Source organism: Echiichthys vipera (assembly GCF_963691815.1).
Source record: "Echiichthys vipera genome assembly, chromosome: 9".
Classification (NCBI taxonomy): domain Eukaryota; kingdom Metazoa; phylum Chordata; class Actinopteri; order Perciformes; family Trachinidae; genus Echiichthys; species Echiichthys vipera.
This window is the reverse complement of record NC_139834.1, coordinates 21,976,184-21,991,183: the sequence shown is the minus strand read 5'-3', so window position 1 is coordinate 21,991,183 and position 15,000 is coordinate 21,976,184. Positions and strand designations below refer to the sequence as shown.

Sequence of the window (15,000 nt, the reverse complement as noted above, 5' to 3'; positions counted from 1 at the left end):
GGGAATGTCGCCACAGACATTGATATTGGAACAGGCCAACTTGGCACAAAAGCAAGTAGAAGTGCTTTCATTACTGGGTCAGTAGGCATTCTTCTAACTTACTCTCTGATAGAAAGTATCTTAAAATACAGTTGAATAGATGAAAATCTTATGGAGTACATCTTTAAGAAGAAAATATGTTTCTTTACTCCTCTGTGACAGTAGTTAAACTGAATATCTTTGAGTTGTGAGTGCCCTCTGACCACCTCAAGGATGATCAGAAGAAATGGACAGCGTCTGAGTTAAATATACGAGTGTCACAGCAAATGTTCTGAATACTTACGGCCATGTGATATTTCAGTTTTTGTTCTTTAATAAATTTCCCCCAAAATAATCTACAAATGTGTTTTACTGCCAAAATGAGTTGCTGTGGGTACATTCATGTGGGAAAAAAATTAACAAAGAGTGAACCATTTAATGTGGTCTGAATACTTTCCGTACCCACTGTATATAGGTGACCCTTTTTTTGATATCCATCTGAACTTATTGTCCTCACAAAAATGAGTGAATATTTGCAAAAAAACAATCATTTATCAGTTTAAACATTAAATATCTTGTCTTTGTAGGGCAGGGGTATCCATCCCTGCCTCCGGAGGGCCACTGCCTGCATGTTTAGGTTACCTACACAAACCTGTGATGAGCTTCAGCTGCTTGATAATTAGAATCAGGTCTGTGAGAGCAGGGAGAAACCCAAAACGTAGAGGGCAGCGCCATCCGGGAGACAACTCTGTTGTAGTGTATTTAATTGAATATAGGTTGAAAAGGATTTGCAAATGATTGTATTTTGTTTTTATTGACATTTTACTCGACGTCCCAACTTCTTTGGAATTGGGGTTTGTAAATTAGATCCTTAGAAAGGTTATCGGAAGGTGCCACAGCAATGGCCCAGGAAATGTCATCAGTCATTACACCATGTATGGAGGTAGTTTTCCTATTGTGTAATGCCTTTTGTCCGGAGGAATGCTGCGGCAACATTTCATCATCTGATGAACAGTGAATCAGCTGGTCTGACAGGATGTGCGGCGTATTTGGATGATGCTGTTGTCTTAAGTGACAAATTTGAGTCTTCGTTTCACTGTGACTTGATCTACCTGTTCGGCCTGCCTCTCTTTTCCCTCTCTCAGGTTGTCTGGCTGGCACCAACCACCTTGATGAGGGATGGTGTAACCCGCTGCCCTCAGCCAGTTTGAGTTGAGACGAAACGAGCCGGTTAACGCTGACCTGCAACTTTCTAAAACGGTTTCGTCTCGTCGCGAATCTTTGGTATGAACTGAGAGTGCATATGCTGACATGTAATTTCATGTTATTCGGAAAATAACATTTGTATTTAGTGTTAAAGAGCGAGAAGGCTGTCACAATGTCAAATCCCAACAGCCCCATTGTCTGCTTCGATATAACCATGGGAGGGCAGGTAAGCAGAAGATATTGGTGAACTTAGGTTAAGTCAACGTTTCCATATGTCGCCATGATCGTGATGATGATGATGATGATGATGAAAAGTTGTGATCCGAACTACCATTACGTTAGTATTTAAACAGCTTCCTGTTAAGACACATATTTTATACACACAACAATAAACAACGTGCTAATACTACATTTCTCTCTCGTGGTTTATATTGTTGCTGCCGTTTGTGGTGTAATTACGGTAACCTGAGTGTGGAAATGGTGGCCTCGTTTATTTCCTTTATTTCTATTAAGATAAAACTGGGTTGTGATCATTAAGATGAGAGCCTCCCCAGTTTATTGCAGTTGTGTGTGTGTGTGTGGTGTTCAGATGGTTGAACCATGCAGAGGAATAATTAACCTTGAGACCCACATGGACTCATTTTTGTTTTTTAGGGGGACAAGGGTTCTTTAGGGGCAGATAGCAAGTCAACAAAAGATACCACTTAGTGGTGGTATACATGATCTGAAAGCTGCGACCCTGAAGATTAATATGAGATGCTCCAAACCATAATTCTTACCACCCAAATCTGCTCGTACCCAGATAACCACGAGGGTCTCAGCTTTCCAGTTTATACAATTGTTTACTGTGTAGGATCCTCAGTGTGAAGAAGTATTAAAATACACCATTTCAGACAAAAAAGGCAAAAAATAACACATTTCTAGGCCTACTGCATGAGAAAAACTCCATGTATTTTGCCTTAATTGGCAACTATTGTAAAGTGGGTATGTCTGTAAAGGAGAGACTTTTGGAAATGCATATAACTACTAATTCTAATAACTAACTAATAACAAATTTTCTCTCAGAAATCTTGAGGTGAGAGGTCGAGGGGCCCCTCTGAAAATGGCCATGCCAGTTTTTCCCTTCACTTACATTTAGCCTGTATAGTTAGAACATTTATGTTGGTCAAGATCATCGGCACTCTCTGTGGGTTTGTGCATGAACACAATAAGAAGTGGTGAAACTCTGGAGGCGGGCTGTCAAAAAAATACCTTTTATTACATTCAATCTCCACTTCTCAGCTGATCTGACAATCCATCACCAAGGGCACTTACATTCATCAAATAAGCCATCGAGACAGCTTTTTTGGTGTAACAACCATCAACGGAGTATTCTGATACCTTGACTAACACTGATTAGCTCGAGGCATTACGGTGAAGGCATTATAACTGCTTTTTTAACCACCAAAACTGCTCAAACTAACACCAAACCTCTGTAGTAGCATAAGTATGCCTACGCATAAGGTGTATGCTTCTGTCCTCATTGTTAATCTCTTTGTTTTGTGGATTCATCTGTTTAAAAGTTTTCTCATCTGCTGGGGGGGGGTAAGTGTGTGTGTGTGTGTGTGTGTGTGTGTGTGTGTGTGTGTGTGTGTGTGTGTGTGTGTGTGTGTGTGTGTGTGTGTGTGTGTGTGTGTGTGTGTGTGTGTGTGTGTGTGTGTGTGTGTGTGTGTGTGTGTGTGTGTGTGTGTGTGTGTGTGTGTGTGTGTGTGTGTGTGTGTGTGTGTGTGTGTGTGTCCATAGATATGTTTCTATAATATATCTATTTGCTTTGTTGTTATGATGTATCGCGTATAGATTGATTAGGAATGTGATGGATTATATCCATTTTAAATTTAGTCTATAATGCAGCAAAGTTTGGAAAAAGTGATGGGGTTCACATACTTTTTCACAGCATTGTATATGTTAACTCAAATTAGATTTTTTCAGAGTTTTCAGAGATATTACTTACACTTTCATCACCTCTTAAAAGCAGTGCTGCCATGGAGAGTTCAGGTAAGGCAGTGAAGGGCTGCGCTCTTCGATGGTGCACAAACACTACTCCGCTTTCACCCGCGAGTGTGGCAGGCGGAGCTGCTTTCTTTCACCATTTCACCACAGCAATAAACATTTTGACTCTTGAAGTTGACAGTATATTGCATCATATTTATCATGTGTAATAATGATGAATATTCTTTAATAAAGTTATTTTTTAGGAGGAGCAGCCATCTGAGCCATTTTGCATAGTCGGTATTAGTGCAAAATTACATGAAAAAGGTCTATTTTAATTCCAGCCTGAACATTCAGAATATCGACTGACATGTCCTTAATGGGTGGAAACGTTCCCTCTAAAATCTGTATCGGTGTCAGTCACAGAAATCCCACATCAGCGGTGCCCTCAAGTATTAAAGTGAATTCAAGTGAAGAAGTTTGGAAATCTCTTAGGGTTATTGCTTGTAGTGGAATAATGTTAAATAGACCTGAATGTTGGGGAGGTAATGAAACCTTTTTACTACAAACAATTGAAGTGATATTTTACTTTTGTATTCCATTTCTGGTCTTGATTAAAGCAAGCAACTTACCTTTCTGGCATGTCGTACAGCGCTTAGTAAAAATTTGAACATGAACAACTCCGTCTCCCTCCAAAGTCCTACCACCTTCCCCCATCCCTGACCTCTGACGCTGCCTCCTCCCTCTGCATGTGAGGTGAGAAAGTGAGTAGCGCAAGTGAAATGGCTGTTTACACTACAGATTAACGCTAATCCTTGCACAAATAACCTAGTATTACAGAGCAATAGTATCTGATAACTGATGTGGATGCTGTGTTATCACATGTAATGTTGCGTTCAAGGATTAGGCAAAGTAAAAGTACCTGTCCGGCAAAAACTCTGCGAGGAACTCCTCTCATTTTAGCTCCAGATGAAGCTGCATTAGGCTCCGCCATCGCTGGAAAGCAGCACCGATACTGACCCGCATCTTGCCTCAGTTCTTCGCTGGTCCTTGCTATCTCTCACAGACCACTCGCAAAATGATTGGTCAGATTTTTATCAGAAATATGAGAATTTAATATTTTTTTGAGTTTCAACAGTGTGCCATACCCTTATTAGGAGCATTTTAAGATTACAAAGGAAAAGTGTAAAAATGCCAGAAAGGTCAGAATTGCTTTAAATGAAATAAAGGGGGCCATGATGTCAGACAAACTGCAGTTAAAGTTTGAATTGAGCAAGAAGATAGAGTATTCTTCCCCCTGGTGGGCCTGTGATGAATTCACGTCATACACATCCAAACTTGTAAAGCGTTCTCTTCCTTCATTGTCAGCCCAATCTTATATATTGTTTGGTCTTTTGTTAAGGGTGATGGAACTGGTATCTGCAGCATCTACAGAGGTCCATTTGCTGATGAGAACTTCAGAATGAAGCATTGTTCCCCTGGTCTTCTGTCCATGGTAAATATGTAGATCAGTGCTTAGATGTTAGGGACGCTGTTGAATCAGGAGAGGGTTTCTATATTTTAACTCCAGTCAAATCAAGATATTGGGTTTCCTGCAAACAGTTTGTATATCCTTTTATATACTGTATGCAATAACAAGTTAATTAAGATTTGATTAATCCACTCAAAGCGGATTGACCCCAGCCTCTATAGACAATATCCGTTGATTGATCCATTTAAAGTGAATTAACCCTGACCAATGTAGACAAACAGCTTTTTAAAACGGCCTTTCTTTCTTAATACTTGTGTCTTCCTCAGGCCAACAGTGGACCAGGGACAAATGGTTGTCAGTTTTTTATTACCTGCGCAAAATGTGACTGGTTAGATGGGAAGCATGTTGTTTTTGGTAAGTAAGTGGTTAGTCCACGATATTTATTGTGCATTCATATTAATTTAGAGCACTACTTTAATGTGTTCATGTGCCAGAGTTAAAGTGTCTTGTTCACGACTGTTTCAGGAAAAGTGGTCGATGGTTTGCTGATCGTGAGAAAAAATTGAGGTAAAAACACATTGTAATATGAATATATAAGTTTCTATGGCTAAAGATTGTGAGAGGACAGAGACGTCCCTCACCACTGGGGGATGAGCAATGGTGCAACATGTTTAAAGTGAAAATGCCTACCCTACTGTGTGAACTGACTGGTAACTTTTCTGAATGAGTTCACCCATCTGTCAAATGAAATCAGTTTTGAGGAGAACTACATATGTGTCGACCAAAGGGCATCTTTCGTTGTGGTAACTGTAATTGCTATGAATATATGGTTAAAACGGACACTTCTGGAGATATGTTTAGCAACAAAATCTATTCTATTTCCCGTTTCATAAATTGTAACACTACTTGAACGTGATTGTGCAACGACTTGAACGTGTCTGTGGCTGTTTCTAGGCCTTACAAAAAGAAGACTGAGGGACAGAGTGGATTGTCCCATAGCCACACATTATATGGAAGCACAACACACAGACGATTAATCTCTAAGAGCGTCAGGTATGAGGTTATTAGTGTTGATGTAAGGGGTGTGGATAAAGTCAAATGCCTCAAACAGAGAGAGGCTTACCGGATTCATGCCCGGAAGGCCACCAGCTTTCCTGGCCTCAATGAAGACTTTGACCTCTTATCCTTTTTGTGATGAATATATTTTATTTGTTGTGTAATGATTAGCCATCTTTATCTGGTTATCGGCATTGTGTTTACATTACTCACTCATTTGTATTGCCTCTTTGTGTTCTATGTCTTTATATTCAGTTGGATTGTTTTGTTTGCACATTGAGTTGCATGCTGGTTCTTGTATGGTCTCCACTTTGGAAACCGTGGTTTATGTTAGATTGTTCTATTTTTATCCTGTTAGTGGTCAGATTGGTATGTGTTCATTGACTCTGATTATTTCAGAAGTAGAATCTCTTCAGGAACCTGATGCTGTTTTCAGACTGCTCCTGCCGGGTCCTCCTGCAGGCCTGGATGAGCACTGCACAGGTCTAAGGATTCACAGCAGCACTTTGAATTATTGCCCTCAGGCAGACGTTTCAGGTCTAACTAACTAACAGACTTAAGAACAATTTTTATCCAAAAGCGATAACAGTGCTTACCACCACCAATACCTTTACCTATGATGGTAGATGATGCTCAGGGTCTCTGCAATCTACTGTTTTTTGTTTTGTCTCCTTAAGCTGCTACGGTGTGCGTGTGTGTGTGGGTGTACGTGTGTGTGCGTGTTGGTGAGTTAGCTTGTCATTTTAAATGTGTCTTTTTAATGTCTAGCCTATTCTTTTTGATGCTTTTAATGTTAAATTATTTATTTATTAAGGGATTTTACTGTAAATGCTGTTGTACTGGTACAATGACAATAAAGACAATTCAATTCAATTCAATCAATTCAGCTGAACTTGATTTTACTATAATTGCTTAGATGTGTCTCTTGTCTCAAGGCGCAAGCCGACACACATTGGTGTTTTAAAGTTTACCCAATAAAATAAAGGGTTTTTAACTTCTTCACACCCACCTTTCTTTCAGAAGTACGTACGCGTTTCAGAATATGTGCGCAGTAAGGAGCCCCATATAGTAAAACTCAAGATTTCCATTTTTTGTTTTGTTACAACGTAGGTCGAGTTGCTATATAAATACTGTGAAAGTATTAAATGCTGAATCCACTGAAAAATGCGCAGGACTTCTTAATGGTTACAGCTACAGGGCCGTTACAGTCATTCTCCGGCTGCGATGATGGTACAGATTGGGCAGATGCAGAAGACCCTGATACACTGACCAATCAGTATTGTGTTTATGTATTAGGTAATCAAACTATTGCTTTTTATGTTTATTAGGTTTTGCAATTTTCAACCAACCAACACAAACATGCGTCATCTCTCTCCCTCCCTCTCTTAAATCCAGACGTTTTGTGCATAAATCCATAAGGATAATTTTAATTGAGTGTAATGTTTAGGGGATAATTTCTCCTCCTGCCAACAGAATGTTACTGTTGGACCCAGCAACAAGCCAAGCTCCCCATCCTGATTGCACAGTGTGAAGAGATGTGATCCTTCGAGAACTATGCAACCTCTCTATACATGGAAATTTAAAACTTTTTAAAGCCTTAGAAGCTTGCTTCCTACATGTTAAAAAAGGTGAAGTAGTAAAACAAAAGGTGTTTTTGGGAAATACTTATCGCTCATTGCTCAATGTGAAAAAATCTCAATCTCATTTCAATCACACAATGTATAAATTTGAATCAATAAATTGTATTATATTTTTATAAACCTTTTGGGAGAGATTGTTGATTTGTTATTGTCCATTTTATCGCTGGATTATATTTTTTGATATTCAGAGTTTTAATGTTCTCTCAACCCCAAGTAGTAAAAAATGTATATGTTTTAAATGTTTAATGCGTAGTATATTTTTACCTTAAGTCCACAGTAGTAACAAGGGATGTGAATTGCTACCACTTTCACAAAATATATGTATTACAATATTTACAGTAGAATGCAAGACCAACTAGAAATAGTAATACATTTTTATTTGTATTGAACTTTACATTCAACAATCTCAAAGTGCTACAGAGCAGAATAGAAACAATATAGACATAAAAGGTCAAATGAAGAATAAGTTATAAGGATAACATCTAAAAGACATTTAGCAAAATGCTTTGGTGAACAGGGAGGTTTTAAGGTCTTTTTTAAAAATGAAATTATTAGTAGTCTATCGGGCCCTTTTTATATTTTAATCTACTGTTATACTATCCTCAAAGCAATTGCAGTCAAAAGCAACTGGAATTATTATTATTATAATGTTATTTGTCTATGGTCCAGCCTGGTCAGATGCGTACATGAACTGATGAAGCCTCTTGGATGAGAGGTGAAACGTCTTCCTAGACAAACAACCAAGTCCAGTTGCTTTTGACTGAAATTGCTTTGGGGATAACGATGACCTGGACAAATGAGAACATTCACAGGTCTACTGTTATACTGTATTTAACGTGGAAGAATAGTTGCATTAATGTTTGTTATTTTATTTCCCCTCTTCGTATGCTTCTGATCTTTGAAAAAAGGATGCTTTTCTCTGAGTTTTTATAGGACAGTGATGTATACTTGGACTCTGGCGTGATAGCTATTGGATACTAATCTCAGTCATCGCCGCTAAGTAAAGGAGGGGACGCTTAACAGTGGAGGGCAGGAGAATCCTCCAGGGCGCGCACGCTCCAGTGCCAACGATTCCTCTGCTGAACTTATGGCTACCTCTTCTCATCCATACAAATCCAAGCCACAGACCCCCTCCCCCATCCACACTCTCCCTCTTCTGCCTTGGACCTCGTTCACTTTGCACAAAAGAATCCTTTCAGATGGAGACTCTGTTCTTATGGAGGCAGGAAGAAGGGGTTGTTTTTTGGAGGGAGGGGGGGTCTCTTCGTGGGGAGGCTCTCTGGGGTCAATGCTAAAGCCCATCTTTGTGTGGGAGAACGGGGCTCGGCCATTAACAGCGAGCTCTTCACACACATCAGCCAGTGCTCGTAAACAGTGCCAGTGGAGCATTAACATGACAATGGGTGGGGGCTGCGGTGGGGTTGTTTCACACCCGGTCTGGGTCTGTCTGCTCTGCGCTATAGCTACTGCAAGTGGAGTTGGGATGATGTCTGCATTATCATCCAGTTTTGCGCAGGGAAATACGTGGAGATGGAAATGACAATACACCGGGATGTAACAATTTGAGCTTTTGTGTAGCCCATACTTAAGATGTAAGACATGCAATCATCTAAGAAATAGGTTAATTTACATTTAAAAATCGTCCTCCCTTTGAATCCTGAATAATTTCAGGATAAAAATGTCAGGTTTGGGCTTTAAATTATTATGGAACATTATATGGCTATTGTGTGTCGTGGGCACCGTGTCCTGAGCTGACCTTTATTCAAAACAGAACACCATAATGAAACATTTAAACCGTAATAATATGGTTGCTTCCAGATGATGTCCTGTAATATACCGTAGTGAATCCTCGGTGTTTACGTGTTAGCTGTCGAGACAGGCTGTCTGTGTACCGGATGGTGCTGGTGAGAACTTAATGTTCTCTACACCAAAATGAGCTCTCTTCTTATATTTCCCAGGGTATATGTTTAAGAACAACACCACAGTTACTGTGACAATGCAGTAAAATTATAAATAACATTTACACCATGTCCCATAAATAAAATATTGAGACTGTCCTAACCGTTCTCTTAAATTAGATGAGTGATCAATCAATGCATTCCCACAAGGCTGCACTCATGATGCTGCAGACAGTGTGTAATGTCTACAGGCATTGTATATGTTGTCTTGTGATCAGGCAAGCAACCACTTTACAAAATGACATTAATATTTCAAGTTTGGGAGACAAATTCAAGTTTAAAGACGACTGAAGATCTGCTTTGCCCAAAGATTTAAAACATGCCATGATTAGGCAATAATGTGTCCTTCGAGACAGTTGTATGACGCCATTTTGTGCAAAAAAATAATAATGATTCAGTCTTCACGTTTTGCAGTGTTTTTAACATTTTGTTAAAATCCGTTAAAAGAAAGCCACACAACCAACCAGACACACTGCTCCAAAAGTGTCACGGCTATCTGTCTGACTCGTCTGGCATTGACATCACCATGGGGCGGGGAGAATGGACAGGTACATTATCCTTTAGCCAATCGTTTTTGGTTAACGGAAGATAGGCAGTTATCTCAACCAATAGAAACGCGTTTTGTTTTCCGTTACGGATTCCAACCAATTGGACGAGTAGTTGGGCGGATCCCGAGCAGGAACATTCCCCGGCACAGTATCTCATTCTGCCCAGTTCGATCGGCAACGGGAGCGGAAAGAGGAAAGCAGAGAGCCCCAAGGCAGTAGCCCCCACCACCGCCGGCCCAGGTTACCATCTAGCACCGGGAAACATAGCAGAGAGCCGCCGCCGGCAGAAGCCATTATCAACCAGAAGTAACCATGAGCAGCGAGGCCGAGACGCAACAATCGCCGCAGCCCGCTGACGATGCGGAGAGCCCATCCAGCCCGGCAGCCGCAGCTTCCGCGGGGGATAAGAAGGTCATCGGTAAGACTACTGCAAATGAGCTACTTAGCTTAGCTAACGTGGTTCGGTACACCGTAGAGGCGATGCGCAAAAGCGGCGGTAGCGAACTGAACTAACCGTTAACATTAGCCTATCACCGGCTCAGTTAACGTCAACCGTTGAATAGCTAACGTTATCCTAACATTATAATGACGTTAACTTCCATAGAAGGGCTGTAATAGGTAGATTAGACAAAACAAACGATAATACCGTAACTCTTAAATTTTATTCATGGGTGCATTAATAAATTACATACATTTCGCTGTCAAGAAGTGAGACGTTAATGTTCTCCCGATCTTACGTTAGCTAACGTTAGCAGCATATTTTAAAAAATGTCAGTTGGAATTGGGCCGTTATCATTGCTAACTATATATACATGTAAACTGCTTGGTAAATCGTTTATCAGTTAAGAATTATGAAGCTTTTCAACACGGATCATTAAAGTCTGATCACAGTATAAAACTGGCAATGGTAAGCCTTAAATATTAACGGTTAATCTGTTAATGTTCATCGGCCTTCCAACGGCCAGTAACTGCCGCTGAGTGCCATGTTGCCGAGCGGCCGTCACATGCGCGAGCGTAGAGGTTGTTTCAAGACTCGTGCAGGTGCCACTCTTGCGAAATGTGTCAATAATCCTGCAATCGTAACAGTAGTTGTGTCGAGGCCGTTAACTATGGTTTTCTAACGTTTTAACCCGTGCATAAATAAAATGTCTCGCTTAACCACACATCACGGTGAGTTTATCTCCCACCGCTCACTCAGCCGGCCACGACCAACTGTCGTCGACAGTGAGCTAACGTTAGCTGCTGGTTGTCCCTTTGTTCACACGAAAGAAGCCGTTTCCGCGTTAGCATTTGTTTTCTGCAAAAATAGTCGAAACAAATCCCCAAACTCGGGCCACACATATCTAGCGAAACTGTCACACCAAAGGTGGTTTGTAAATAAATCAAGTTACAACTGTTAATGGTTGTCTAATTTCGCTCATATTTTAGGGCCTAACGTTAGCTACGTAACATATTCGTTAGCTCGTTGGCTAACGATGCTACATTATTTACATGGCTGAAGGGGCAACCCAAAATGTCCGCCGTATGATTCCACTGGTTTATCTCGCCATGTAGTTGTCTTGTTTGATAGAAAACCATTACAAAAGCGGTATATTTCTTCAAAATAACATACAGTTTGGTGTCAATATGTTATGCCTGATGTGCTACGGTTCTTTCTGCTTGCTGGCTTTAATCCAACCACATGGTTGAGACCCCGTTAGCTACTATGCTAACAAGCCAGCTGGGCTCGCTGCTTGCTAACGTATCCGGGTGCGACTCTACCACGTGTGAACGCTCAAGTATTGAGCAGTGCGGCTTAAAATGGGGCAGTATGTCTCTAAGTAGACTGTCATATGTCAGCGACCACGGCATTGTATCTTATTACTGAACCCCGTCTTTATTGCACCGCATTACAGTAGTTCAAGCGTTATAAGGATATCACTGAATCCACTGAGTGGATGATAAGATATCTTAGCTCCTGCATGAGACATAGAGCGGTCATTGCGCTTCTCGTGGTTCATTCCTCACACCAAGTGCAGCTGGCACAGCTAGGGCACAGGGTGACAGTTGGGAACTAAATATAACTTTCACATTATCCAGCCTTTTCATCATCTGTTGTTACTTGATCCCGTACTGTTTCTCACCAGTAGAAACATGGCCAAGCTGGTTGGAAGCTTTTTTAATTTATTCTCACAACGTTATTTTAACAGTGTACAATTGAAAAGGAAATAACTGTAGCTTAAACCTAGTTAATAATTTTGTTTTATTGTGTCATTGCAGCAACAAAAGTCTTGGGTACAGTCAAATGGTTCAACGTCAGGAATGGATATGGATTTATCAATAGGTAAGTGTACCCCACCCCCACCTCTGCTTCCTAAAGACCCTGATATCATCTCGGTGTGTGAAGGAACATTCCCAATCCTATTATGGCTTTGATTTGCTTACAAAGCTGACCAGACGATTTGTCTACTGGTCTCCATGCTGTTGTTGTGCCCAGTACTTATCTGTACACTGCCTGGTTTAGTTGCTATCCGTCTGCAGATACATTGTTGCATTATGGCTCAGCAAGATACTGCTAAGTAGAAGTAACTGAGTGGTTTTCTTCCTTTTTTTTAAGGAATGACACAAAAGAGGACGTTTTTGTACACCAGGTAAGTTGTAGATATTTGTTGCAGATTTCATTTTTAAAAAAGGAATCATGAATATACAATCACGTCTGAACTATTCATGTTTTTAGACAGCCATCAAAAAGAATAACCCGAGGAAATACCTTCGCAGTGTCGGAGATGGAGAAACTGTGGAGTTTGATGTAGTTGAGGGAGAGAAGGTAAGCTATGCTTCAGTCTGTTTTGTGGCTAGATCCAAAGTTCAGATTTTTATTATTATATTATTAATAGATACATCATACAATTTAAATTTTTTTTTTAAGGGAGCAGAGGCGGCAAATGTCACCGGCCCAGGAGGCATTGCAGTCCAGGGAAGTAAGTACGCCGCTGACAGGAACCGCTATAGGCGCTATCCCAGAAGAAGGGGCCCTCCCCGTGGTGGAGAATATCCAGAGAACTACCAGAGTGACGGAGAGGGTGAGCCAAGCAACGGAGGTCGTGACAAAGGCAGCCGAGATGGGGGAGAGAGCGCCCCTGAAGGAGATTCACAGCAGCCACAGCGCAGGCCAACTTACCCCGGCAGACGGCGCTACCCGCCATACTTTGTACGTAGACGGTACGGCCGCCGGCCCCCGTACACCAACGCACCACGTGGAGAGATGACTGAGGTACGCCGTCACAGGGCTTCCATCCTGAAGCAGGCACCCAGTGGGGACTCGTGATATGTTGATGTCATACACAACACCCTCTCCTTTCAACACTTCCGTGGTTGTGAACAAAAAAAAATCTTGGTGTATCGGGGGTCTGGCCAATACCTTGCAAATTGACTCAAATAGGCCCCTAATGTCAGCTATGTTGAAGCTAGCTGATATTGAACTTCTATCAGCCTCAACATTGCAACACTACATAACAAATATGGCAACGTTTGATTGCCTACATGTTGGCAGTGGAAAAAGCTGCATGTGAGTTGTTGGTTGTATTTGCTTTCAGGGAGGAGAGGGTGACGAGAGCCAGGGAGGTCCTGACCAGGGCAACAAACCAGCGAGGCAGAGCTACTACAGAGGCTTCCGATCAAGGTTCATTCCACAGTTTGCATGTTGGCTTCATTGATGCAGGTCTGCAACAATGGGAGAGTAAAGCACTGGGCTCTGATTTCTAGCCCTGAGAGCACCAATTTAAATTTGCCTCTTAAAACCACCCTGAATAAATAAACGACACCTGTTTTGGCCAGAGAAACTCTCTTTTTTTTGTTGCAGTCTAACCTCAAATTGCAGCTGTGCATTCAAATTTAGTTTTTTGTAATTTTTTTTTGAAGCAATGTTCTTGTAAAACTGCACCATGTCTCAGTGGATGATGTATTCTTTCCACAGTCCTTAGTTACTGTATAATTAATTTTTGCTTGTCTGCTCCAGGGGTCCACCTCGTCCCAGACCGGTGCGGGACGGCGAGGAGGACAAGGAGAATCAGGGTGGCGAAGGAGGTCAGAACCAACAGCCCCGCCAGCGGCGCTACCGCCGTAACTTCAACTACCGCCGCAGACGCCCACAGACTGGTGGCAAACCCGGCCAGGAAACCAAGGAGGCCAAGACAGGAGGTGACCCATCTGCAGAGAAAACGTCCGCTCCCGAGGCCCAGCAGGGTGGGGCTGAGTAGGAAACAACCTGCCCACCGGCACCTACCATCTTTTACCATCGTCCGGGTGAGTCTATAGTCTCATGGCGGTTGATCCGAGTCCGTCTCGATTATTTTCATTAATTTAAGCTTCACATATATTAGGATTCAGACCAGACAGTAAAGCATAATGACAGTCAATACCAGGAAACGTAAACCATTAAAAATTCAACAGCTAAGCGAGCAAGATAAGGCTGGCTAGCTTGTCATTTGCACTTCTTAGGCTCTGTAGTGGATGATCCAAGGCATGAGGTAATGCAGTGGATTTGATAAAGCAAACTGTCTGGCACCATAGAGCCCTCGCTATTGTCTCCTCTTTACAAGAGCAGCAGCTTTGGATTCTTTTTCTTCTATCTGGTGATGATGCACATTTTTCAGACAATTCACTGGGCACTAAACTCAAATGATGGGAACATACAGCTTACAGATGAACAATAGACTAATTTGATATTTTTCTTCTTTTACAGTTTTTTTGTCAACAACAAGATGAAACATCAAACAAGATCTGAGCAATAAAGATTTGACTTGACGATCGTCACAAGCTTGCACCATGCATTTGACAAGATTACCACCGATTGCCTGCAGAATCTATGCAGACTTGTTTTTTTTTCCATTATTTTTATGTGACAGCTACAAAAAAGTTTTGGGGAAACAACAAATGTTTTTCTAAATCTGTCCTAAGTTTTTACACCAAATGGTTTTTAAAGAAAAAATGGAATTTGATATCTGGTCAGTTTGACATTTTTAAATAACTTTTTATGTATTCAAACATTTTAACAAAATGCAAGCTCAAATAAAAGTCCAGAAACCAGGAAGATTGTCTCGAGTGTTGGCTTTATTTTTTACATTTATAGTAAACAGACTTTAAACGATGACTGT

At 41.2% G+C, this 15,000-nt stretch overlaps 1 protein-coding gene and 1 pseudogene across 3 annotated transcripts; both read left to right on the top strand.

Moving 5' to 3' along the window:
- Positions 1-1,396: 1,396 nt before the first annotated feature.
- Positions 1,397-7,260, top strand: LOC310952070 (peptidyl-prolyl cis-trans isomerase H-like; annotated as a pseudogene). The gene is made up of 6 exons: positions 1,397-1,450; positions 3,891-3,943; positions 4,561-4,687; positions 4,990-5,077; positions 5,189-5,230; positions 7,193-7,260. The product of its transcript is annotated as a peptidyl-prolyl cis-trans isomerase H-like (transcript).
- Positions 7,261-10,017: 2,757 nt separating this feature from the next.
- On the top strand, positions 10,018-14,936 carry ybx1 (Y box binding protein 1). Of its 2 annotated transcripts, none has more exons than XM_083920188.1 (8): positions 10,018-10,283; positions 12,125-12,188; positions 12,462-12,495; positions 12,582-12,671; positions 12,774-13,055; positions 13,441-13,526; positions 13,863-14,149; positions 14,589-14,936. In XM_083920188.1, exons 1-7 carry the CDS (start codon positions 10,178-10,180, stop codon positions 14,101-14,103), a joined length of 903 nt encoding a protein of 300 aa, XP_083776314.1. In that variant the 5' UTR covers positions 10,018-10,177; the 3' UTR covers positions 14,104-14,149; positions 14,589-14,936. The 2 variants fall into 2 exon arrangements, with proteins under 2 accessions (XP_083776314.1, XP_083776313.1); XM_083920187.1 differs by having other exon boundaries at positions 12,774-13,118.
- The last annotated feature ends 64 nt before the right edge of the window (positions 14,937-15,000 follow it).

What these genes read in the sequence shown, in the direction of transcription:
- ybx1 (XM_083920187.1), top strand. Translation starts at nt 10,178, where the DNA reads ATGAGCAGCGAGGCCGAGACGCAACAATCGCCGCAGCCCGCTGACGAT. An exon ending in GGGGGATAAGAAGGTCATCG is followed by an intron (nt 10,284 to 12,124) that starts GTAAGACTACTG and finishes GTGTCATTGCAG; the next exon opens with CAACAAAAGTCTTGGGTACA. An exon ending in TACAGAGGCTTCCGATCAAG is followed by an intron (nt 13,527 to 13,862) that starts GTTCATTCCACA and finishes TGTCTGCTCCAG; the next exon opens with GGGTCCACCTCGTCCCAGAC.